This window comes from Tamandua tetradactyla, chromosome 7 (assembly GCF_023851605.1).
Source record: "Tamandua tetradactyla isolate mTamTet1 chromosome 7, mTamTet1.pri, whole genome shotgun sequence".
Lineage (NCBI taxonomy): Eukaryota > Metazoa > Chordata > Mammalia > Pilosa > Myrmecophagidae > Tamandua > Tamandua tetradactyla.
Window position 1 is genome coordinate 5310885 of NC_135333.1, and position 25413 is coordinate 5336297.

General features: G+C 37.4%; 1 protein-coding gene and 1 non-coding gene across 2 annotated transcripts; both read right to left on the bottom strand.

Moving 5' to 3' along the window:
• Positions 1-9247: 9247 nt before the first annotated feature.
• TOMM20 (translocase of outer mitochondrial membrane 20) lies at positions 9248-23727 on the bottom strand. The gene is made up of 6 exons (XM_077168392.1): positions 23620-23727; positions 23433-23585; positions 19705-19751; positions 18005-18086; positions 14531-14673; positions 9248-11791 (listed from the first exon to the last, which is right to left on the bottom strand). Exons 2-6 carry the CDS (start codon positions 23551-23553, stop codon positions 11747-11749), a joined length of 438 nt encoding a protein of 145 aa, XP_077024507.1. The 5' UTR covers positions 23554-23585; positions 23620-23727; the 3' UTR covers positions 9248-11746.
• LOC143643050 (small nucleolar RNA SNORA14) lies at positions 22780-22913 on the bottom strand. The gene has a single exon (XR_013156091.1). It is a non-coding gene; the product is annotated as a small nucleolar RNA SNORA14 (small nucleolar RNA).
• Positions 23728-25413: the final 1686 nt, after the last annotated feature.

The following is a 25413-nucleotide window of genomic DNA, read 5'->3' on the forward strand; positions in this document are numbered from 1 at the left end:
TCCAAGATTAATTTTTTTTTCCTAAATAACTGTGCAAGGATTTTCGCTTTACTACTAGCGAGCGCTATAATTTACCGGAGCACATTCCAGTGCTGGGAGTCATTAGGAGTCTCCAAAGCGCAGGGGTCAAGCCGTGTGCTTCAGGCGCCGGCCAGGCGCGGGCAGAGCCGAAGCCCCGCCCCGCTGGACCGTCTTGCGGCGGCGCTCGGACCCGCCGGGCCGCACAGTTCCACTAGATGGCGCTCGGGGCGTTTCCTCCGCTTCTGGGTCTAACTCGCGGGAAATTCTCACACTATTTACTGTTCGGAATGAACAGCGAACATCACCCGCGCCTCGCACTAAACGTGTTCGGTCCCTCCTCCAACCACCTTCTCCCCTCCAACCTGGAACAGAAGAAGGTGGGAGAACACGATGTTCATCGTCCCCACCGACCTTAAGGCACGTCCACGCAAGTCAACATCTTCTCGAACCCTTACAACGGTGACCTCGATGTCACAAGCAGCCAGGATACAGGACCGCTGATGTACAGACATTCTCTGTGCCAGTGGCGGTGGAGACGCTGACGGGTTGGAACAGCGAGGAATATATCTTTATGTAACTGCAACCTGACACGTACTTTCCTGATATTTGCTTCTGGAAACAACTTGTCCAGCGTCCATTAACCAGTTGCCTAGAGCCCTATGCAAGACTGGAGAGCAGCTTTAAATCCTTTCCAGAAGGTAAAGCATATATGCACATGCGTACATACATACATTCATACACAGTTCTCCTGTTATTTCTCTTTAGTTTCAGGGTAATAGATTAAAATGGCAGAAAACATGACAATTTATAGATCCTTGGAATGGAAGTCTGTGTGATGGACAAATCCATTCCTGAAAATTGTGTGTGTATCCTCCAGGAATGGCAAGTAGGGTGCAACATCTTATATAAAGTGCAATATTTAATATAATTAAATCAACCCAGACTTTTGAAAATTGGTCAGGGGATGTGTTAGTTAGATTCAGTTGTCAACTTGGCCAGGTGAGCATACCTAGTCTTGTTGCTGAGGACATAAGCCAATGGTGCGTGAACCTCATCTGTTGCCAATTACATCTGCAGTCAGCTAGGAGGTGTGTCTGCTGCAATGAGTGACGTCTGACTTAATTGACTGGTGCTTAAATGGGAGATTGCAATGTAGCACTGCTAGCAGCTTGGCATTCCTCATCTCAGCACTTGCAGCTCAGCCCAGGCCTTTGGAGATGCAGAAAGAAGTCACCCCGGGGAAAGTTGCTGGAACCCAGGGGCCTGGAGAGAAGACCAGCAGAGACCATCCTGTGCCTTCCACGTAAGAAAGAAACTCAGTGGAAAGTTAGCTGCCTTTCCTCCAAAGAACCAACAAAATAAATCCCCTTTTATTAAAAGCCAATCCGTCTCTGGTGTGTTGCATTCCGGCAGCTAGCAAACCAGAACAGGGGAGATGCTATTTCTTGACTTGAGTTTATTCCTTTATCTGCAAAATATCATCTCTCAAATCCTCTTACCTGAAATGAACAAAAATTTTTAAATTGTAGACTACTTTAAATAGGTCAGAGTAAATGTTAGCTATCATGGAAGTCTTCCAGGCATATTGATACTCTAGGGCTGAAGTTTGCAAGGCTGGCATGGATGTTTCTGGGAATTATATTTTATCACATACCTAAAATAGCTCTAAGAAGTTAATCTAATTCACTGTTGCTTACTTTTACTTTGGAAGGGAGAGGAAGGCTAGGAAGATGTGAAAGAGTTAAGTATAATTGAGATGCAGCCTTTATTATGGAAAGTATATCATTTTGATTAGTGCCTCCAGGACCTATTTCTTTTTCATTAATTCAGCATTTATTGAGGAGCTATCTTGTGCCAAACACTTGTTCAAAGTGTATGGAGCAGTGTTACCAACTCAAGCGAGTTCTTCTTTGGACACTCACACAGTATGGCAGAAGCTTTTTTTTTCTTTCTCATGAGAAAGGACACTCACAACAACAAGCAGCAAGTGAGTGCAGAGTATGGGAGTGTAGGCTCCTTTTATCCTAGTCCTTAACTCAAAGGCTACCACACTGGCTGGCTGCTTAGGAGTTACAATCTAGTTTTGAGAACTAGCAGAGTAATAGGTGAGTTTTTTACACCTTATTATCATAATTATTCATTTAATTTTTGACCAATCACAGATTAGGGTATGTTGAATCCTTTATTTGCATATCTGACTGCCTTATATAGAGGGGGAGCAAGTAAGTAAGCTTCGTACCCTACGCACCTATTATATTCTAGTACTAATGTGATTTGGGGGTAAAGTGCGCCAGGTTAGGGGGTCAAGACTTAAACAAAGGGCCTTCCATACTTCCTTATTTGAGTGGGACGAGTCCACCATCCCTTACAAAAGCACTGGGGATACAGCAGTGAACAGAAATGTGAAGAAGCACTGCCATGCTAGAGCTTACCACCTAATGGGAGAAAACCAAGAAATAAGATTTTTTTTAAAATGCATACTGTTAAGATGAGGATATGTATCACGTTATTGTCCTCAAAGCATTGTCAGATGGCTCAGGTTCAAGCTAGGAAGCTGAGCCTTAATCCATTTTGATCAATAGCTAGTTTGGCAATTTGTAAGTCACTTCTCAGTTCCTTGCCTCTGTTAATATCCTACTTTCCTCATAGATTTGATAATTCAGTGATAAAACATCTAGAGCTGTAAAAACATTACACAAGTGTAGGCCTTTGTTTTTTTGTTACAACTGTTAGTATTTAAGAAGAGCATAAAATAAGCCAAAAATAAGGGAACACTTGACCACTAGTAGTTCTTAAGACCAGTGTCAAAAGACTAGTACAATTAAGCTAGAACTCTAAGAGACATCACTTATTTTCAGCTATCGCATATTTCTCTGAAGCAATGAACAAAAACATAGAAGCACTGCCATTTTAGAAATCTAGACTGTTCTGTCTCTTTAAGTGATCAGGGTTGAATAATGTCAATCCTGAAAAGGTTCTAAGTAAGACTCCTTTGGAGTTAAGTAACCCTAGGCTATTCTTTTTGCATGAAAAGGACTAGTTTGCCCAAAGATGTTGAAAGAAACCAACCCTGTAAACCCAGGTAGCTCTAATTTGACTAAACCCAAGGCCAACATGAATACATTGACACAAGATGTTAACGGCAGCAGAGGTATCCTTGTACGAGTTCCTGTTCAATATAGGGACACTCCAGAACCACTTCCAGGAGGTATGATGACTGTGATGCACGCAGAGAACACAGGACACTAAATATAAATCCTGAAGCAGGATGTGCTGTTGCCTAACACAGAAGTCTGCAGAAAATCCCAAGCGAGGAGTCAACAGCCACAGAGGGGCTTACAACTGCTGAGATGATTTCCTATATTTTCCAACCTCCCCATTTCTCACCACTTCCCCATGCCTCTTAACAGTTAACCTCATCACCTAAGGGCTTCACCATGGAATTTTTTTCACGAGAAACAGGGGAATTACTATGGTTCATTGTTCTTAAGCAAGTATACCAAAATATGTATGGCTTTTGGTAGAAAAGAAGTCACATGCAGCAACAGGTGGAATAGATAAATTCTGCAATTTTCCTGTTGAAAATCCCTCTAAATTTTGAAATTATGCTGGCTTGATTTTGCTTCTACTGGAGAACTAAGAGAAATATCCCCCCTCATTGACCCAAATGAAGCAAAAGGACTAAATGGATCAACATTTTTTCCACAAGGAAAATTATTAAAAAGGGTCAGTTAGAATACCTCTCTTCCCACCTCCCCAGTCATGTGAAAGTTTGGTATGAGTTTTGAACAACCATCTGTTTACCCTCATAATTAATTTTGGGGGCTGAAGACCATTTAGGAAGAAATTTCACCCTTAGCAGAGAGCTGAACTGTGAGGGAAGTACCAAAATGTTGCTTGGTTGATAAACAAGACAAAACAAAAAAATAGAGCAACAGTAAAAACCCTTTTACCTCTGTCTGGAAACTTCAGTGTCTTTTTATCTAAAAGAATCTGTGAATGCCTAGTCCAGAAAGGAAAGTCATTCCTAGTTTTGTCAGTTTATTTTAATTCAGGTCAACTTAACAAACTACCCTCAGTTCAGTAGAAGAAATATTTACTATCTGCCTATTGACTTGCTAGAGTGATACTTAGAATCCAAAGGAAAAAAAATCTAATTCTTTTATCAGTAAACTCTTAGTCTAATAGGGAAGAAAGCATATAAGCAAATAACTACAATACATCATTTCACTTATTGTCCATTTTACTGATAAGATACTAGTGCTCATAAATGTTAAATAATTAAATACCTTGGGCCAGACAGCCAATACATATAAGAGCCAGAATTCAAACCACAGTACCTATTTTTTAGACTGCAATTGCTCCTGTATTATTCTATTTAGTAATATTACTTAAATTGAGTTTGCTAAATGTCTAATGTAATGCCTGGGAAGCTAAAGATTTGGAAAATCTTGTCTTGTCAAATATTTAGTAAAGACATGGTCACGTTAACAGGCATCTTCTTTCTGAATATACGTTACCAGGGGCCAGGGTGGGTAGGTTATAGGGAGAGTTTGGGGTGATAAAAAGTGTTGGTAATGGATGATACTGATGGGTAGCACAATACTGAGATTGTAATTAATGGCACTGAATTATGTATCTGAATGTGGTTAAAATAGGAAAGTGTAGGTTGTATATGTTATTAGAATAAACATAGTTTAAATACAAAAAACAAAACAAAACCATTGGACGGTAAAACACAGTGAACTCTAATTTAAACCATGTATTATAGTTAATACAATTATATTATTTCATCAGTTGTAACAAATGTAACACACTAATGGAAGATGTTAAAAAAGAGTGGGGAGCCTACGTGGGACATGACATCCAGGGGTGAAAATCTCCCTGGTGACATGGGAGAGGACTCCCAGGGATGAATCCAGACTGGTATCGTGGGATCAACAATTACATTCTGACCAAAAGGGGGAAAGAAGTGTAATTAATAAAGTATCAGTGGCAGAGAGAGTTCAAATAGAATCGAGAGGCTACTCTGGAGGTTGCTCTTATGCAAGCCTCAGGTAGACCTTGCTACCTATCATAACCTGCCAACCCCCAACCAGGACCATTCCAGCCAATCCTAAAGAACACCTAGGGCAATATATAAGATTCCACAAAGGTTCCAGGCACTAGAGTAACTTTCCAGAAACCTACAACCTCCAGATGGGTCCCTGGTCCCGGTAAGTCCTGAAACCTAGCCCAGTCTCTCTAGAACATCACAGAGTTCCATCTCCTTACCCCATATTAGTGACAGACCCTTCCAATATGAAAAAGTTAGAATAGCCATAGCCCAAACACCCTTAAAGAGAGGGATGGAAAAATCAAAGGTGATGGTGGAGTTATACAGAGAAGATAGGATTTAACAAATGAATATGAATGCTGAATCTTGATACCTCTTTTTAGTTTCCAGTATTTTAGAGCAGCTAGAAGTAAAAACCTAAAATTGTGGAATTGTAACCCATGTAAAACTCTGAAATATGTTCTACAACTAATTGTGGTGCTGTGCTTTGAAATTCATAGCTTTGTTGTATATGTTATTTTTCACAAAAAAAGAAAAAAAGCCAATTGTGACGATGAAAAAATATTTTAAGCCTCTAGCTTTCTTTATTCTGGAGCATCTAGTAGGAAAAATATGATCATATGGGAGCCCATAACAAACTCTGGGATCTGTCCTGTAACTACTTGTTGAAGAGTACTTTGAAATAACTATTGCTTTATTATTTCCTTGCTTTGTATACATGTTACACTATACAGTAAAAAAAGTTTAAGAAGTGGGAGAGAGGATATGGGGACTCTCTATTTTCTACATTTTTCTGTAAACCTACATTTCTAATAAAACAACTTTTAAAGTGAATTTAGAAATCGGTCATCTGTGAATGATGAAATTCCAAGTCTTCAAAGGTCTCTAAGAGGTAATACCATGAACTGCTGTATATAGTTCATCTGACTCAAAGGAAAAACAAAAACAAAACAATCCTGCCCTTTCAAAGGAATCAGAAAAAGCAGAATATAGATTAATCCACAGAATAGCCACATAATTTACCCCATTTGACAATGTTTACATGAAAAGTTAATAGTTTTGAGTGACTGCTTTTGTTTAGTTTACTTATATTACTCAGTGACAACCAGATTTGTTTTGTTTTCTTGGCATCGTATTGTTAATTTTCAAAGTGTCAAAAAAAAATTTAGAGCTAAATAAATGTTCCCTTTTCTCAAATTGTTAATTTCTAATAAGCAAATAATCTAGCTTTAAAAAGCTAATAATTTACCTTTTTTAAATACATCATATCAGTCTTTACATCCACTTTTCTTTTCACTTACCCTGTATGTGAAATCCCAAAGAATCTAATATTACCTTTACTGTGAAAAATTCCCAGTCTAGTTGTTAATTTGCATTTCTATTATTTACTGAGTCACTTAACTATGCTTTATGCTGGAGAATCAATGATCCATAAGACCTATGTTCTTAGGAGTTTAATGGCCAAGAGGGACAAGTCACCAAATTTTAGTAACCTTGACAAATGCCATGGTACGAAAATCCTACGATTCTCTAGAATCTCCTGACAAGGGGAACTAATCCTGCACCAGCGGAAGGCTTTCAGTTAAGAAGCTCTATTAAATTGTCCAGAGTGACAGTGAGGCTGCAGAGAAATGGAATGAATTAGTCATAAAAAGTTTAAGAGGGATGGGGTTTGGTAATTGAAGGGATGTGCTGAGTAGATGACAGCAAGTTGGGGGATGGCTCAGAAGTAGGTTGGAGGGGAAATGAATTCATTTTGTATGTTAATTTGAGGGGGCCTATGGACATTCAAATGATGCTAATCAAGTAGTCATACCCATTTGGCAGCCACTGAAGCCAGAGAGGAATGAAATCACCCAAGAATGGAGAAACTATGGAGAACATTTTTTTTAAGTTAAAATAGCACATTTTGGCTAAGAAGTTCTAGGGGAGGTTCTACTCCCTGTCCTGAACCTCACTTTCCGGCCAGCTTACCACTTTGATCTGCTTTCCAACAGTTCATCTACCCAGTTTGTGACAGTTTAGGAAGTCAGTATACCTTCCCAAAGCATTAACCTGTAGTAACCTGGGGAGGGGTAAACAGGTATTTTTATTAACATACTTCTTCTCTGGTAAATAGTATCCCATTTTTTTTTAAGCCCTCCGAACTCATTATCCTAGTGTGTCAAATAGGTAGTGATGTACAGCTGCAAGTGGTAATTCTGAATTCAAATCCTTAATCTATCACCTACCACGGAACTTTGGGCACATTTCTATAACTGTATCTTACCTTCGCTTGTAAAAGGAAATATCTACCTTACAACAGGGTTGTAAGGGTTAAATGAGTTAATACATTACACAGCTCAGCCATCATATGTGGACCTGAACTTCCCAGTGCCCAGAGCCCAAGCCCGTTTGTGAAAATGAATGGAAGCAGAGTTGGAGGGAACTGTCCAGTTCTAATCCACTCTTTCCCAAGATACAGGTTGGATTTCTGCACTTGCCCCAGGAATCCTAAGAGAATCTTTTCAGGGCCTTACAGGATACTCATGCACTTTGTTCATGAATGACAAATCTCTGCTAGGACCACAATCATCCTCTTCAAAAGGTGACTACAGTGAATACTATTGTGAATGCTGTCCAGAGGTCACTGAATAAACACGTTTAACCTCTTGGCACCACTCTTTGTGGTTACCCTGGGCAAAATGAGATGGGTTCTGGTTTTAGAATTCCAAGGATCCTTACTTAGCAAAAAAACAAACTAAAAGATGATGTCAATCCCACCTGTCTACTTACGCAATAAAAAGGCAGGGTATATCGATTTTAAGATCTCTGTGAAATTCTGGTGGGGTTATTTTTCTCCCTGAATGTTCAGATTAGGCACTAGCTCAAGCACTTGCGGACAGTGTTGTGAACACCACTACCTTTTTTCAGCTCAAACTCCAGCTTAGCCAGTCCCGAATCTCCGTTTTTCTTTCTATTCGCAGTCTCAACCACCACCCCTAAAGCCCAGCACTCACAGCTTCTTTGTCATTGTGTCAAAGCAACATTTCATATCAGTAATAATGAAAATTAAATAAGGTTCAGTATTTCCAAAATGCCTCCTGCACTGTTTCCAAAAGCAGCTGTAGCGTTTAATTGTACCCCAAACCCTGAATCTAAAAAGGGAAAAAAAAATCCCTTTGATTCACCTAGACACAAATATAGAATTAAAACTTCACGACTGAAATGCTTAGAAAATACAATTTCTGCTTAACTGGGAATATTTCCAGAAGAAAATATTCCTGAAATACATTTAACTGGGCATATTTAAAGTCCTTATGCTTCTGATCATTATCAAGAATGGAGTCCGGAGTTCTCAGATATCACGCTGCTACCAATTAGCAGTTTTTTGTGATGCATCTCATTTTCATAGAGTGCTACTGCAACCTTAACATAGCCAGCATTTGCTAGTAAGAATTTCCTATTCACTTCTTCCACACCACTGACCTTCACTGTCTCTTAAGAGTGGTGCCTAGATAGCAATGTCACCACGATCTGGGAGTTTGTCAGATATACTAATATTTGCACCCTTTCCCACATCTACTGCATGGCAGTATGTATGATGCAGTAATTTGTGTTTTAACAAACCTTCCAGGTCATTCTGATGCATACTAAAGTTTAAGAACCATTACTATAGAGAACCCCTCACTATTCACATTAAAGCAACAGCTCTTAAGAGCCCTGGAATCTGACAACCCCCTGAAATAAGCAAATGTTCATTTGCCTGGGGAAGAAAGCTCACAGCTCTCAACATTCTCAAAGGTATGTCAATCTAGATTAGTTGAAACTGCTTTAAAGTCAAATTGCACAGAATTCACTTCTGCAAATATACACCAAGTCAAATTTTTCTCCAAGCCCTTTAATTCACTTAAACAACTGAGGCACAATAACAAAAACTGCATTTTTTACTTTACAAGGAAAATCAATTTGTGTGATAGCTACACGATACGCTAATTTTCTCAAAATCTCTTCTGCAATAACATTTCATCAATACTCTGGTCCACAGGTTGAATCAGTGAGGTCACAAAGATAGGCAGGAAGGGATTAGAAGAATGAAATATTTACTGACTGCACACTATACTAGGTTTTACACTTAAATGTGAACATAAATTCTAGTTATCAATAGAAAAACAATGCTGTCAGGTAAGCTCGTTTTAAATGCTTTTACTTTAAATATAAATTATGAACCTTTGTATTTAACAAAGATTTTTGACCAAAGAAGCATGTCAACATACAACAATATGTTTTCCATTTCTAGAGATTTTACACAAGGGTGCAACATTAGCACATGGGAACATTCAATCTGTTTCATTCAACTTAAATCTTGAGTTGTTTTATTCCCACCTACTGGGTACCATTTGGTCAGCACCACGGTTCCCTGGTTTATCACCACTACTAAAACCTTAGGTAGGAAACTCTTCAGTGGGGATAAAATAGCAGGTTTTTTTTTTTTTTTTTTTTTTAATATAGCACACCTAAAGCTTTCAAAAGTAGGAGCTAATTTTAAAGTACCAAAGCTGTCATTTAAATAAGAAAATGTACTTGGCTTAATCGGCTCTAAAGTGAGGCCATCATTGCCTTTTCAACAAGGCTTAAATCAAAGAGGATTATTTTCCAGAAAGCTGATTCCCAGCTTGTAGTGCACAATTTTCAAGGGCATATATAGTTAACTTTCTACCTTCCCAAAATCTAGATGACCACTCACTCCTCCAACCAATCCTTAGTTTTTCCAGGCCCATTATTTTCTTGCTAAGCTCTCTGCTCTTTTTCCCACCTATATTCTCCCTCTACCTCCCTCAATCTATACCTAGAGAAAAGACTGTTTCTCTGCTGCCTGATCAATTACTGACCAATCACCACTACCGTGCTTTGAATTTCAGATCTTGTTAGTCAGGTTTCTACTGTTCATTCCCCACAAAAGCACACAAAGTGTCATGATGATAATAATAAAATACACCAAGAATTCTCACAAACCTAGAAGGTATCTGGAGGAAGAGCCCTTACATGTTTGACCCATCTATCCCAATGTCTAATTCATCGGTGAGACACTAGAGGTGGATACATGACATGCTCAAGGCTATACAGAAAGCTAATTAGAGGCAGAAGCTAGCCTTGTATTTCAAACTCTTTCCACTATACCACAACTACCACACACACACACAACCGCCTAGGTTAAGGTAAGAAAAGTTAATAAGTAAATCAAGATAAAAAGCCTAGTACAAAGGAAAAATCTCTGGGATCTCTCCTCAGACTTTTATATGGCACAAAGCCAATCTGAACGAGAAATACTGCTCGGTTCAGCACATGCAGCACGATACCAAAGATCCCTATTCTCAGTTCTGAAATGGGATCTGTGACTGCTTGTCAGTATTTGAGAAAAGGTCCCACTCCATTTTCTTCAATCTTCAGCCACAAGCTTATGCCTTACTCTTAGTGTTCAACAAGATAAATGAATCAAGTTGAATTAGGATTAAAGAAATACATCAAAGTTAAACACAAAGTGGAACTTTTTTTTTACAAGTAGGTCATCCCAGTTATCTTAAATCATACACTTCAGATTAATTTACAGTGTTGCGACAGAATCGTATGATTTCAGTGAAAATCAAAACAATAATCAGACATTAATAAAAGATCAATTTGAAAATACTAAGTTAGGCAAGCATGCAAAATTCAGAGTATAAAACAATACAAGGCCTGGTGGCCAAAGAAAAGACACTCTTCAGGAGAAGGTGGATTTGAAGATGCTGAACACAACCATATAAAAAAAGGGATGCCTCAGAGATCAGTTCCCTTTATTTTATAAATGAGGAAAATAAGCAGACATGATTTGGTGAAGCTCACACGCAGCTAGTGCTATTATATGCAACTGCTACACATATCTAAAGTACAGGGTGATAAATACCTAGGACATATTAAGCCCACCATTTAAATAAAACATTTTACTAAGCCTACTGATTTAAACAGTATTATCAAGATTGACATAAGGGGTAGGGATAAAGTTAATATAGCACAGCAGCACATTTCACATATGTATTTATATTTGAAAGATTAAATGGGAAAAATCATCTCAAAGATTAATGCTCAGTTTTGATAAACAATCAAGTTTTCAAACAATTTTCTGATATACAGCAAAAGGTATTAGCCTTTAAAAAATGCACGTTCTTCAGCTTTCTCCTATACTTCTTTATGCCTTATCTTTAAAAACTGAGCACTGGGGCAGGCCATGGTGGCTCAGCAGGTACAGTTCTCACCTGCCATGCCAAAGACTTGGGTTTGATTCCTTGCGCCTGCCCATGCGAAAAAAAGAAAACAAAAGAAAAAAAAACAACTGAGCACTGGGTACTTTCAAACTAAGTATTGTTACATGTATGTACATTTTAGGAAGAAACAAAATCCATGATATTTTAGTTAACTCATAGTGTATTTATAAAATGAAAAATACTTATCAAAATACACTTTTCACTGGGAAAAATAAATAAAACAGACAAATGGATCTACACAAAGTAAAAATTAACTTTGGCAGATTTCAGTGTGGTACAGTCCATCTCAAAGCATATTTGCTCCTATAACTCCAGAGCTGTTCATCTTCCAAGTTAAGAATCTTAAAAATATTTTAAATTGAGATTTTATTATGCTGATATTTGTTTTTCATTCCACATCATCTTCAGCCAAGCTCTGAGCACTTACAATTCTCTGCAAGAATAAAAGAAAAATAATTTAATTCCTATAAATATCAAACATTTAATCAAGATGTTATATAAAATACTCTTTATATTCAAAGATTCAAACCTTACTAAAGTTTATCCATTTTGACATTTATTTTAACATTTAACACACAGTTATCATCTGGGAAAAGGATGCTCATACTGTCAGTCTCATTTCAAAATTCAGGCTAATTAACATTACCCTGAGGTCAATTTTCCGAAAGCACTGCTATACTGCCTTTCAAACAGTGTATGCTATTAAACAGATGATTCTGATAAAAAAACAGACAGGAAACCACATCACAAGGATATAAGGATTTAAACTGAAGTCCTTGGTTTCCCAACTCTTTCCCTTGAATCTTTGGGATCTTTATTTTCTTTTTTCCAATTCCTTTCCAATCTACTTGAGTGAAGAACTGTTTGAAGGATAAAGCGTTCAGTTACACCATAAAGTTCTGCAAAAATCCAACATCATTATCCTACTAATTTTTAATAACACCCATTAAGGAAATTAACAAACATAACAGATCTGCTATACCAAAAAGCAGATTCATTTCAGCACCTTGGAAGAGATTAAAAATGAACAGAATGCATTTTAACCAACTCAAATTATATACAAATTAACCTTTTATATAAATGGCAATACTTGATTAGGGATGTGGAAAGGTAGTCCAAAAGCTCCAAAGTCAAGGCCCACCTCAGCAGAAGCAGAGGTACTGAGTTTTTAGACAAGTCAGGTGTCAGTGGGAGTCCAAAGTTCCTTACGACACTTTCTAAGCTACGCCATAATAGAGCCTCTGCCTTCAGCCAGGCCCCCTAACTAAATGCCTGATCTTCCAGAAGGGTAGGCAGGCGGCCAGTTTTAAAAAGTAGCTGACAGAAGGATGCCTGGACAAATCCCAGAGTGATCTGAACAGTGAATAAAAAAGTCTTTGCAAAGTCCTCTTAGGGGAATGGCAAGAAAGGGGGGAAAATTCAACTTTCCCGTTGGGAGAATTCTTGATATTCTCGCAAGCAGTGAGATCAAATCAATAGGCCAAGCCCTCAACCTTGGGGTTTGTTCATATGAAACTTATTCCCGTGAAGGATAAACTAAAGCCTACTTAAAATTAGGCCTAAGAGTCACCCCCAGTGAACCTCTTTTGTTGCTCAGATGTGACATATCTCTCTCTCAACCAACAAAGCAAGCAAACTCACCACCCTCCCTCTCTACATGGGACATGAATCCCAGGGGTGTAAACCTCCCTGTCGACATGGGACAGAAATCCTAGAATGAGCTGGGGCTGAGTATCAAGGGATCGAGAAAATCTTCTCAACCAAAAGAGAGAAATGAGATAAATTAAAGTGGCTGAGAGATTTCAAACAGAGTTGAGAGGTTTCCTGGAAGTTATTCTTATGTGCTTTATAGATATCCCCTTTTTAGTTTAAGGTGTATTAGAGAGGCTAGAGGGAAGTGCCAGAAACTGTAGAGCTGTGTTCCAGCAGCCATGTTTCTTGAAGATGAATGTATAATGATATAGCTTTCGCAATGTGACCATGTGATTGTGAAAACCTCGTCTGATGCTCCTTTTATCTACGATATTGACAGATGGGAGTAGTAAGGGGTGTACAAAAAAAAATAGGGGGAATAAAGGTTAAAATCTATTGAGTAGATGGAAAAACTAGCCGCCAATGACAGGGAAGGACAAGGGGTGTAGTGTGTGTAAGTTTTTTCTTTTTTTCTGGAATGATGCAAATGTTCTAAAAAATAATCATGGTGATGAATATATCACTATGTGATGATATTGTGACCCATTGATTGTACATACTTTCGCTGGTTTGAAATGATGTATGTACCCTAGAAAAGCCATGTTTTAATCCTAATCCCATTTTGTAAAGACAGCCATTTCTTCTAATCCCTATTCAGCACTGAATGTCTGAAACTGTAATTAGATAATCTCCCAGAAGATGTGATTAAATCAAGAGTGGTTGTTAAGGTGGATTAGCTGGAGGTATGTCTCCACCCATTTGGATGGGTCTTGATTAGTTTCTGGAGTCCTATTAAAGAGGAAACATTTTGGAAAAAGAAAGAGATTCTGAGAGAGCAGAACACAGCCAAAAGAAGCAGAGTCCACCAGCCAGCGACCTTTGGAGATGAAGAAGGAAAATGCCCCCTGGGGAGCTTCATGAAACAGGAACCCAGGGGAAAAAGTCGGCAGATGACGCTGTGTTTGCCACGTGCCCTTTCAGATGAGAGAAATTGTAACTGTGTTCACCATGTGCCTTCTCATTTGAGAAAAAGACCCTGAACTTCATCGGCCTTCTTGAACCAAGCTATCTTTCCCTGGATGCCTTAGACTGGACATTTCTGTAGACTTGCTTTAATTGCGACATCTTCTCAGCCTTAGAACTGTAAACTAGCAACTTACTAAATTCCACTTTTTAAAAGCCATTCTGTTTCCGGATATTGCATTCCAGCAGCTAGCAAACCAGAACAACCATAACACGGAATGTTTGCATGTTAAGAATGTCCATGTTTGTAGGTTATTTTAGTTTGATAATACAAAAGAAAAAGTAGCTGACAGTGACCTGAATTTTGAGACTTAATATTAAAGTCTGAGACTTTAAGAAATTTAGTTTCATTACATAGATGAATTTCATTATTTCAAATCTAAGCTCATTTTTAAATGCAAATGCCTGCAAACATTTCTCAGAATCTATCTACTTTTATTCTGTTACATTTCCTTACCTGACTAATTGTTGGGAGCTTAGTCAGAAGCATCTGGAACACTGGTGGTGGAAGAGTTTGCTGTAACACTTGCAGTAACTGCTGTGGCTGTCCACACACAGCAATTGCATTTGTCAAATGGTCCACACCCTTCTCATATTCACCTGTAAGATCACAAACAATTTGAATTGCCTTTTCCTTGCCAAAAAACTCTCAAGTCTTCACTGTTATCTTCAATGATGTTGATACACTGATATGAAAATGTCTCCAAGATATGCATACAAGGAAGAAAAATTAAGGAGTATAATTGTCCAAAGGTACGAATGGAAATGTCTCCAAGATATGTATACAAGGAGGTAAAGTTAAGGAGTATAATTGTCCAAATATACTAGCATTAATAAACCTAGAATACTTTTTTCAAGATTACCTAAGAAATTGTTGACAATGAAATAGTACTTTTCTATGAGATGAAAACTAGAAGACTGGGGGCTGAGGTGGAAAGAACACTCAATTTCATTTTAACCAATCTTTTGTACTATTTAGATATTACCACATGGAAGTTCAAGAAAAATGTTTTTTTTTTTAAAGTCATGCTGGGTGCACGGGTGGTTCAGTGGTAGAATGCAGGGGATCCAGGTTCGATTCCTGGTCCATGCACCACCACACCCTGGGGAAAAAGTCAAGCTAATAAGGAAAATGTGACAGTAATGAAATGGCAGGATTTATTCTTTTTATTTATCTATAAATTTCCGACAATACATTTACTACTTTTGAAAGAAGGAAAACATTACTTAAGGTTTACAGTTTTTAAATAGGACATAGAAATCCTTTTAAATGTACCTTTTAAAAAATGACTGGATTTCTTTTAATGAGGAAAGAGATTGGGAGACAAGTTCCCATAGATGTCTCTAATATCTACACTTCTTTGGAACATAGGCATTTATTACATTTGCTCTGTATTACCTTTTCAAGGATGTCTTAGTATAGTCAATAGCCATTGAATACATAAGGCCTCCCTCCAAAGTAAGGACAGATTTGCTTAAAATATTTCACCCCTCTGGGGCAAGGACAAACATGCTTCCTGGTCCATTATAAAAGGGCTGGATTTAGGTGTCATCTCCTGAAAGGCAATCCACTGTGTGTACAGGTGTTGTCTGATACTTGGCATCACCACGGGCACTGGGGCTCCAGGAACTGGTAAGAATGCTGATACCCTAGCTATTGTCATTACTGTGCTAAACTGTTCTACAACTCAGACCTAGGAGTCTCGGCACCCATGAAACTATCTATGGAAGGCTCTTAATAACCAGTATGTTCTTTTTATTCACTAAAACAGACTTTCATGATATAAATTTATAGGAAACAGATTTTAATGAGTTTTCAGTAAGTCAATGTTTTTGTAACAATACTTCTCATGTATTTATATAAAAGTTCATTCAAGTAGTTTAAACATTTCTTCCTCTATCTTTATTATCATCATATTAAACTACAAACATTTACAAGGGTCCTAGAACACTGTTCTAAGTGCTTTGCAGGAACAAGCTCATGTCATTTTCAAAATAACCTTTGGTTAGACACTTACTAGTATCATTCTCATTTTACATCTGAAAAAACTAAGCCTTAGAGTAATTAAGAATTTTGCTTTGAGTTATTAAGCCCAGGATTCCTTAATTCCAGAACCCCTGCTTGTATTACTAAACTTCTTCCCAAATCCAACATTTCTTCATCAGCACAGGTGTTGAGCCAATTTGAATTTATCCTAAACTAAGTCAACAATCAGTATGGTAGGGCCTACCATCCTGCAAAACTCTTATAAGGTAGTTTCTGACTTAAGAAAATGCCTCCAGACAGTTGCTCTTATTCACTCTTAATCTTTCTTATTTTGTAAGTAACTTGAGTATAGGAACTGGGCCACCTGCAACCATTTAGCTGGAATTAATTGAACAAATTCTAATTATGTCAAGAAATTATTTATTGGAAAAGGAAAGATAAAAAAGTAAAGCTGGTTACTATTATCTTATACTTTAATTCTCTTCCCATAAAGAAACAACAACAAAAACCCCACAAACACCCTGCAAAATGTAGTTCAACTCTGTCTAAACTATTATAGTAGCAATGAGAAGAAAACAGTCTTAATGCTTTTTAAAAAAAATGATAGCAAGTACTTCAAAAGCAACTTTTGAGATGTTAATTTGACACTAAAAAGATAAAGAAATAAATGTGTCAATACTAAATTACTGAATGAATTATACCTCAGTTGTGTCAAGTTGATGAGTTTAATTTCATTACAGGAATTTAAGAGCGCTCAATGAGGCACAAAGTAATGAAAGTTTAAATCAACATCAGATAACTTGGTTCATTCTAAAATCAGTCACAAACTCATATATGACCTTCATTAGGTAAATTTACCTTCTCTGGGATTTGTATCAAAATGGTATTGATTTTCTAAGTCCCTCCTAGACCTAACTTTTTTTTTTTTAATTTCTGCATATTTTATTGGGGTTCTGACTACATGCAAACATGTTTTGGCATAGAGACAATCATATTTACCGATGTAAAAAAATTTTTTAAAAAATTAAAAAATTTTTTTTCTGGTTTTCCAATTATTTTCTTAATGCTATTTGTTCTTTTCATGATTCATTATTCTTCAGAGAGTGACCACCTCTTGGGAATGCTGTGATGAAAAGTCCCTTGAGTGCTATGGGAGACTAAGCTTCTTAAGGGAAGAATAATGTAATTTCATCTTTTATCCCATCTAATGATACCATTAGAATAGGCTGGGAATATTCTGGGCATTCAATATGTGTTTGTAGCCCTGATAGACCTAACTTTTAATGCAAGATACAGTAAACATTTTTTGTCAACTTTTCATTCTGAAATAATTTCAAACTACAGGACAGCTGTAAAATTACAAACCCCACAGAGAACACCAACATACCACTGGATCCCCAGATCTCCTTGAACAACAATTTTAACATTTCACCAAGAATAACCTCATTTTTTAAGACTATTTATCACCTTTATATCATATATCAAGTAAACTAAAATGCAATCAAAATACACCATGGTCAATGAAAACCTACTTGAGAATATTTACTTCTGGAGTCAGTAGTATATATATAAAAATTCCCCACATTAAGTGCCTAAAAATTGGTCATGACATATTTAAAATACCACTTTAAAAAATAACCAGGCGGGCCGCGGTGGCTCAGCAGGCAAGAGTGCTTGCCTGCCATGCCGGAGGACCTCGGTTCGATTCCCGGCCCCAGCCCATGTAAAAAAAAACAAACAAACAAACAAAATATAATAAAAACAAGAAAATGTTTAAAGATGTTTCCCTTTCTTCCATCCTTCCTTCCTTCTCTCTGTCTTTCCTTCCCTTCCTCCCTCTCTCTTTAAAAAAAAAATAACCAAATTACACAAGAAAAGTCCCTTATACATTTATATTAGTGCAAAGCATTCTATCTACTTCTTCCTTCTTTTAAAGACTATTACCTTGGGCTAGTAACTCTTCACCAAGCTGTATTTCTTCAAGGAAAAATTTCTGAACAGCTTCAGCATCTTTAAGGTCAGGCAACTGTGGAAATAGAATGTTCAGTAATTGATACCAAAATTATGCCAAATGACATACTGGTATGCAGAAAATCATGCCAATAAAAATAAACAGGGGGTGCATGGGTAGCTCAGTGGTAGAATTCTTGCCTGCCATGTTGGAGACTCAGGCTTGATTCCTGGCCCATGCACCCCCACCCCTCCAAAAAAATGCTGCAAACAAAATTCCCTATGATATACACATCACATATATGCCTCTGTGTGTGTGTGTGTATATAGATACAGAAATACTTATGCAGGGAGTCATAAAAAACAGTTCATCCTAAAAGACTGCAAGGAATAGAGTTTACTATCTACATTGAAATGAAAAACAAAACTTTTTATTGATTCAACTGGCACTTGAACAGTTCTTAGAAAGCTGTGAAGCAAACCTAAAGAGAAAAAAACGAAGGGTACAAATAGCTCCACAACAAAACACACACTTATCTACACAATTTTTTTTTGCTTGTCATCATTTACATTTTTATATAATTGTAGTCAATTTTTTCTAATCCAACAAGATCTTATATAGATTTAACATACCTCTAAAAGATTAGTTATATTTAAACGCCAAAAGAATACCATTGAGTTGTATATGATTGTTTAATCATCTATTTGTTGGGCAGCTGAATTACTTTTAAGTGTCCTGACATTACCTATAAGCAGCTTTATTTCAGTAAGTTTGCATTTGTGTGTTTATTGTTTTGTGGTATTTTTTTAAATACTATCAGACTGAATGACTAGGATAATACAGAACGCCACCAGCTACATGGCTCTTTTTCTTTTTGAAAATTGCAAATCTGCTGGATTAGTCAAATATGTCTCCATTTTTATTATAAAACTTAGGCTTCTATTTCAATATTACCATGTCCAGTCAATTAACCATGATAATTACTCAACTGCGTCAAAATAACTACTAAAATAAACACTTATTGATCAAATTTTCTCTTGCCTCAATTTCCTTTGAAAAGAACCACTACTGGTCAACCATTACAGTTCCAATTCCTGGGAACCCAGACAATGAAACTAATTTCAATAAAAGTAAAGAGCTATATGGACAATGGTCAAAACTTACTTACTTACTTCGACATGTCAGAACATTTAGTAAGTAGATAAACCTATGTACAGTCATTGAAAATAATCATGAACACAGGATCTATGAAAAGAAAAAATTAATAGATGTGTACTTCATTTATGTATTCCAACAGGGTAAAAATCTGTTAGGGTGGTGAGATTCTGAATCAGTGGGTGTCCATAATTTTGTTATGACTTTAAAAATGAATAATATGTTTCTTTTAGGTTAAAGTAAAAAAAAAAATTAAATCAATACATGTTATGTATTATTATTTTGAAGCAGAGAAATTCTGAATCTTTTGGTGCAATTTTTTGCAGACTATCATCTTATTATCCCTTAAATAACGCTTGTACAGTAAGTTATATAAGTTAACAGACATTGAACTGAGTTAACTATTTTAAAAACAACAAATTGTTTTTAAAAAATGAAAATCAAGGTCTGACATAACTTTCTCAAAATATATACTGAACCAGATTTTAAAAATAAGCCTATAAAGCATATAACACAATCTAAACAAAAAACAGATTACCTTGGAAAGCCCAGCTCTCTCCTTGGCAAGTTTCTGTTTCTTTCTTCCTGCAAGAAATATAATGCAGTACTTCATTTTACCATTGTCACACTGGAAATCAAAAGAAAGTCCAGCTGCCATAGTAGTCATCCATTTTATTTGCAAAATATTTCCAACTCTTGGGATCTCTGCTTTTGGTTTGTGATTTATCAAGGTCATATGAATGGTTCTGTTCCAATGAACTGTGTGCAATGTGACACTTCTAGGCAGGAGCTTTCTTCTTAACTCTAAGGCACCTGGACTAGCAATTTATAAGACGGAGGCAGATCTTAACTCCAAAAGATGACCTTAGAGGACTGTTATGAGAAAAAAAAAAAAGCTTAAAACAAGCAAATGCCTTCTGAAAAACTTGGAAGCATTCTGCAAATCCAAGTCTTAACACATAACTAAAGAGTCAGTGACTTGTTGGCCTAACTCTAGATAGTTAATTGGTGATGGCAAGGATACCCTCTTTTCTTATTCTGGCTTTACAAACTGGATTAACCAAAATACTTCTTGCCAATTCTAACCTAATCAACACCACACAACTCTAGCAGTTAACAGAAAAACAGGTTAAAGCTGATCTTACATATTAATTTGAACACTGCCTATTTTTCTAACAAACATTTTAGTTAAGTGCTAATTACTCACTGTGCAATTAACTGTGGGCAAACCACACATGCTTAAGGGTTGAGGTCTTCTTTAGGCACAAAATGGTATGAGACCAGTGCTCCAAGATGAGCAGTAGGAAAAAATCACAAAGGAAATGAAGATGAAGATAAGGCTATATACTCATTATTTGAAATATTTTATGTATTACTTAGCTCATTTAATCCTGGCAACATTTTGAGAGAAAGCTTATGAAGGTCACAATTAGCGATGGAGTGGCAATTCAAACCCAAGCAGTTTAACTTCAGAGCATGTGTACTTAACCTTACTCTTAACTTTCTAAAAGGTAGAAGGTAAGTAAGTACACTCAAATGAAAACAAAAGACATCAGAAGTGAGCATGGCAACTTTGGGCAATAAACTCTGAGGAATACAATTTGCTAAGCCAGAATCTAGGAAAAAAGTGACAAAAATGATCATGAAACCCAGCAGAGTCAAACTCAGTTTCCAATACTATACAACCTCAAAGTTCCCCCCATTCTTGGGAGGGTGGAGTACGTGACTGTTGTTGAATAAATTTGATTGCTTCCAAATTTCAAGATTGCTTAGTTGCTTTACATTTCTAGCAATAAAATTAAGATTCTGGATTTAGTTTCCTAAGACAATTAACTCATTACATTAACTTACTTTCAAATATATCATCATCAAGTATCTATCTCTGTTATAAAGAGACAGCTGGTAAAAGACCAAAATACCACAGGAGCTATACATTTAATCAACAAAATGAGGCCCATAAGAAATATTTGCAAGATTATTATAGTCCTAAGTGCTACTGTGTAAACCCAACAAATAAAAACAGGAATGCCTGCTTTAAATATATATAAAAAACGAGTTGTAAAAAGCTTCACATCTAAAATCATTTTGAAAGCATTCATTTAAATATGGAGGTTGTCTGATATATTTGTTAATGTTTACTATTTTATATGGTACTTTTAAATGAAACATACTTGTACATGACATTATAATCTATAAGGATAAATTTCATTAATCAATGATTACTTAAGTTGAAAACATTATGCTTTAAGAGTCTCAATAATCTGCTCTTGCTAATGGAAGACAAGAAATATAAACAAATTGAAATCCCAGCTCTAGCCCCAAAACTTACTTAAAAAACAAAATCAGCCTCTTTTCCTAAAAAAATTTCATCAGGAAAACAAGCAAAAGTGATTGATCTGAGAATCCTGTTTTTACTGCAGATGCATACATAGTATTGGAAATTGGCCTGAAAAAAAAAATCTTCTAAACTGAAATCAATTTCATTACACAAATGCAAAATATTCTGTTTTTTTTAAAATCAGCCAACTATGCAATTACCTTTAAACAGAGAGCAAAATTATTCTGAAGCTTTTTTTACTAAAATATTAAATAATCTAATTACATTCATAAAAAGTCACTAGCATTCATCAATGTGCCTGGAACTGTACTAAGCTCTACATTTATTATATCATTTTATAAGAGGGAAACTAAAGCTAGAAAACGTGCAGTCTTTTCCCCAAGATCACTTAGCTAATAATAGTGAGCATTCAAATCATTCAGCTAGGGGGAATAAAAAGTATGGAATGAAGATGGAAAAGGAATTTTGAAAATAACAGATTTCTCAATTTGTCTAGAATGATACCTTTTATGATTTCTTTAAACCCAAAATGAAGTTTCCTCAAGGTTTAAAAAATAGGATTGAAGTATTTCCTAAGGAAAAAAGGATTAATCCACTCTATACAGAGTTCTTCACACACACCACCCACTCCCCCAAAATGTTTTTGAAGGTATAGGAAAAAGATGACCTAAATTCCAACAGTTAAACTTATAGGAAGCATTTAAGAAAGGGACTTCCCTCTGTCAGAAATTGTGGTTAGCAAATCTTCACAAAACCAACAAGAGGCAGGTGGCATTACATGGTTTATTGTTTAAGTTCAGAAAGCTCAAACTTATGCTGCTGATATTCAGTGACCAACCTGGGCCTGGAAACTCAATGCTGAATTCAAAGAGGCAATCCTTCCATTACACTAACTAAGCATAAGTAAAACAACATTCCTTTCCTCCTAAAACAGCTCGGTAAACTAAATGTCACGTGGTAAATGGTATAAGATCAGAACTGCCCAACATGGCAGCCACCTGCTACACGTGGCTACTGGTCACTTGGAATGACTTCTTAAAACTTAAGCACGAAATAGGATGGTTAGTTATTCGAACTTTTCCGGCTTTAATAACAGGTCAATTTTAACCGGATTTCTGAGAAATCTAGTTAAGTTACAAAAATATTTCTTTACTGCAACAAATTTGCTCTTCACTTGTTGCAGATCAAGATGCCTCTAAAATTCAGAGCAGATGACAAAAGGCTCTTAAAATTCCCTCAACTTCTCTTTTAAGAGCAAATCCAACTGCTCTTAAAGGATGTCGCAGGTATGAAATAAGACTGAGCCACGGAGAGGCGCAGCCCTTTGGACTCTCCTACAATTTCTGTAGCATTCACTCATATCTTGGAAGCATTTTCAACGAAGCTACCAAGAGGGTTTAAGAATGCTAGAATGATACCGCATTGCATTTGCGGGTTTGGTAGGAGGCTAAAATTCGTAAAACACAACTTTCGAGTTGTGAACAGATTAAAAAGGGTGAACGGAAAAAAAAAGGGGGGGGGAGAACAAAAAACACCCCACAAAAACCCTACCGTATCATTTCTCCATTTTGTTTTCCCCAAATCAGAGTGCGTTTTCACGGCAAAAGTGTTCGGGAAAAACAAAATGAGGGAATAAAATCCTTCCTCCAAAATGGAGGAAAGCCTGCCCACACGGAAGCGGGTAAATGCGCAGGCGGCGCCATCTCCTTTTCCCGGCCCGCACGTACAGTCCAGGCAGGTCAGCCCGCAGGCGCCAGGCCCGGGCCACGCCACGAGGTCGGCCCGCGCGCAACGGCCCAGATGACCGCCGGCACGGAGGACTACCGGGTCGCGTGCCCCGGAGCCCGCAGGCCAGCGGCGACTGGGGTAGGGGAACCAAGTGAGGCGGAGGGGAGGCACCAGGCCCAGGGGCGAGGGGACCCACTCACGCTCTCGCAGCCTGTTCTTGAAATTGGGGTCACTCCGTCTCTTGCGGTCGAAGTAAATGCAATACCCGATGAAAAGGGCCCCGCAAACACCGGCGGCGATGGCGCTGTTCCGACCCACCATTTTCTCTCGACCGTGGAGTGAGGAGGGCGGCGGCGGTGGCGGCAGCCCGCGAAGCAGCCTTCGGCCGCCAAACCTCGAGCGGGACGGCGCCGCTCAAATCTGACCACTTCAGGTGAGGGATGCGGAAGGCCCCCGCGCGCGCCACTTCCGGTTCCGTAGTCCTGCGCCTGCGCCGTGGAGGGTAGCTTGTGCGCGGCCCCGAGGGACCAACCAGCGGTTGCTTAGCGCCTTAGAGCTGTTCTGTTCGTTCAGTTAAAGGCTTTGCGCGTAGTCGCGTATTTCTGCAAACCAGCTAAGTTTGATTTACCGAGAGGGGCGTATTGCCGTTTTACACACTGACTTTGTAGCTGACAGCTGTGTGTCAATGATGGAAGATCGCGGACACATTTCGTATCACCCGTTTGTAACACAGGGCAGCCTGTGACTCCTGTTCGAATTAAACTGCAGTTACTTTTCAAGTTCACTTGTAACCCATTGTACAACGAGCACCATAATCTAGTGATTGAATCTGAGTTCCAAAAGATGGTACAATACAGTGCCAATTTATGAAGAGGGGAAGAAAATTGAGTGAAGTCCTGGAAACATAACCTCTGAAACTGGTTAGAGAAAAAAGTAGAAAGCGTGAAATGTCTTAAGACTTTTGAAGATATTATATCGGCACTTTACACTGAAATCTTACCACAAATAAAACTTTGGGGCCAATTGGTTTTACACGAGTCCACCAAATAACTACCAATTCAACACTTACAGGAAATAAAAATAAGGGGGGGGGGTATTTTTCCTATCTCATTTTATTAGAAAAGGGTAACTTTGATACCAAAACCAGCAAAGGATGAGAATGTACTACAAGCCAAACCCTGTCAAGAACATAAATTCAAAAATGCAAGCTTTATTAGTGAGATCATACAATATGAACTAATTATAAGTAAACTCATAGAGATAAAATTTAGAATGTAGGTTACCAGGAAAAAGAATGAGGTAGAGAATGGGGAGTGGATGCTTAAGATGTGCAGAATTTTTAACTAGGCTGAATTTAAATGTTTAGAAATGATGGTAACAAATTATGGTGACTGCGACAGCACCTCATTATGTATGTGACTGTGGTTGAAAGTGAAGTTTAGAGGCATGTATGTCACTAGAAGGAAAACTAGAAGATAAAACATGGGATTGTATAATACAGTGAACCCTGTGGTAGATAACTATGATTAATAGTACAAATAGAAAAAATTCTTTTATGAACTAGAACAAATGTATATCACTATTAGAAGAAGTTAATAATGGAGCTGGTAAATGGGGGAAAATGCACCCATTGCAAACTTTGGACTATAGTTGACAGTATTTTTTTTTTTTGACAGTATTGTTTTATTCTTCCATCAACAGTAATGCTAGCGGTCAATAATAGGAGAGATAAAGGGTATGGGATGTTTGGGGGTTTTGTGTGGAGTAACGAAAGTTGTGATATTGATTATGGTGATGAATGCACAACTATCCAATGATACTGTAAGCCAGTGGCTGTATACTTTGGATAGACTGTATGATGTGTGCATATATCTCAGTTATAAACAAATCTTAGCATAGAAGTAACATCATTTTGTAAGTTAGTTTCCAATCCAGAAGTTATTTTGTAGATTAGTTACTGTTGCTTTTTTTCTTTCTAAGCATTTCTTAAGCCTTTCCCTTCTATTAGATATAAAACAAATTATTTGAACCATCACTTGGTTCCTGCTTTAGTTAACTATTGCTGGGTAATGAATTGTCCCCAACTTTAGTTGGTATAAAAAATCCATTTATAAGCCAACAATTTAGGTGGTTCAGGAATTTGGAAGAGCCAGTTCTGGCTCGGGTGTTTCAAGCTGCAGT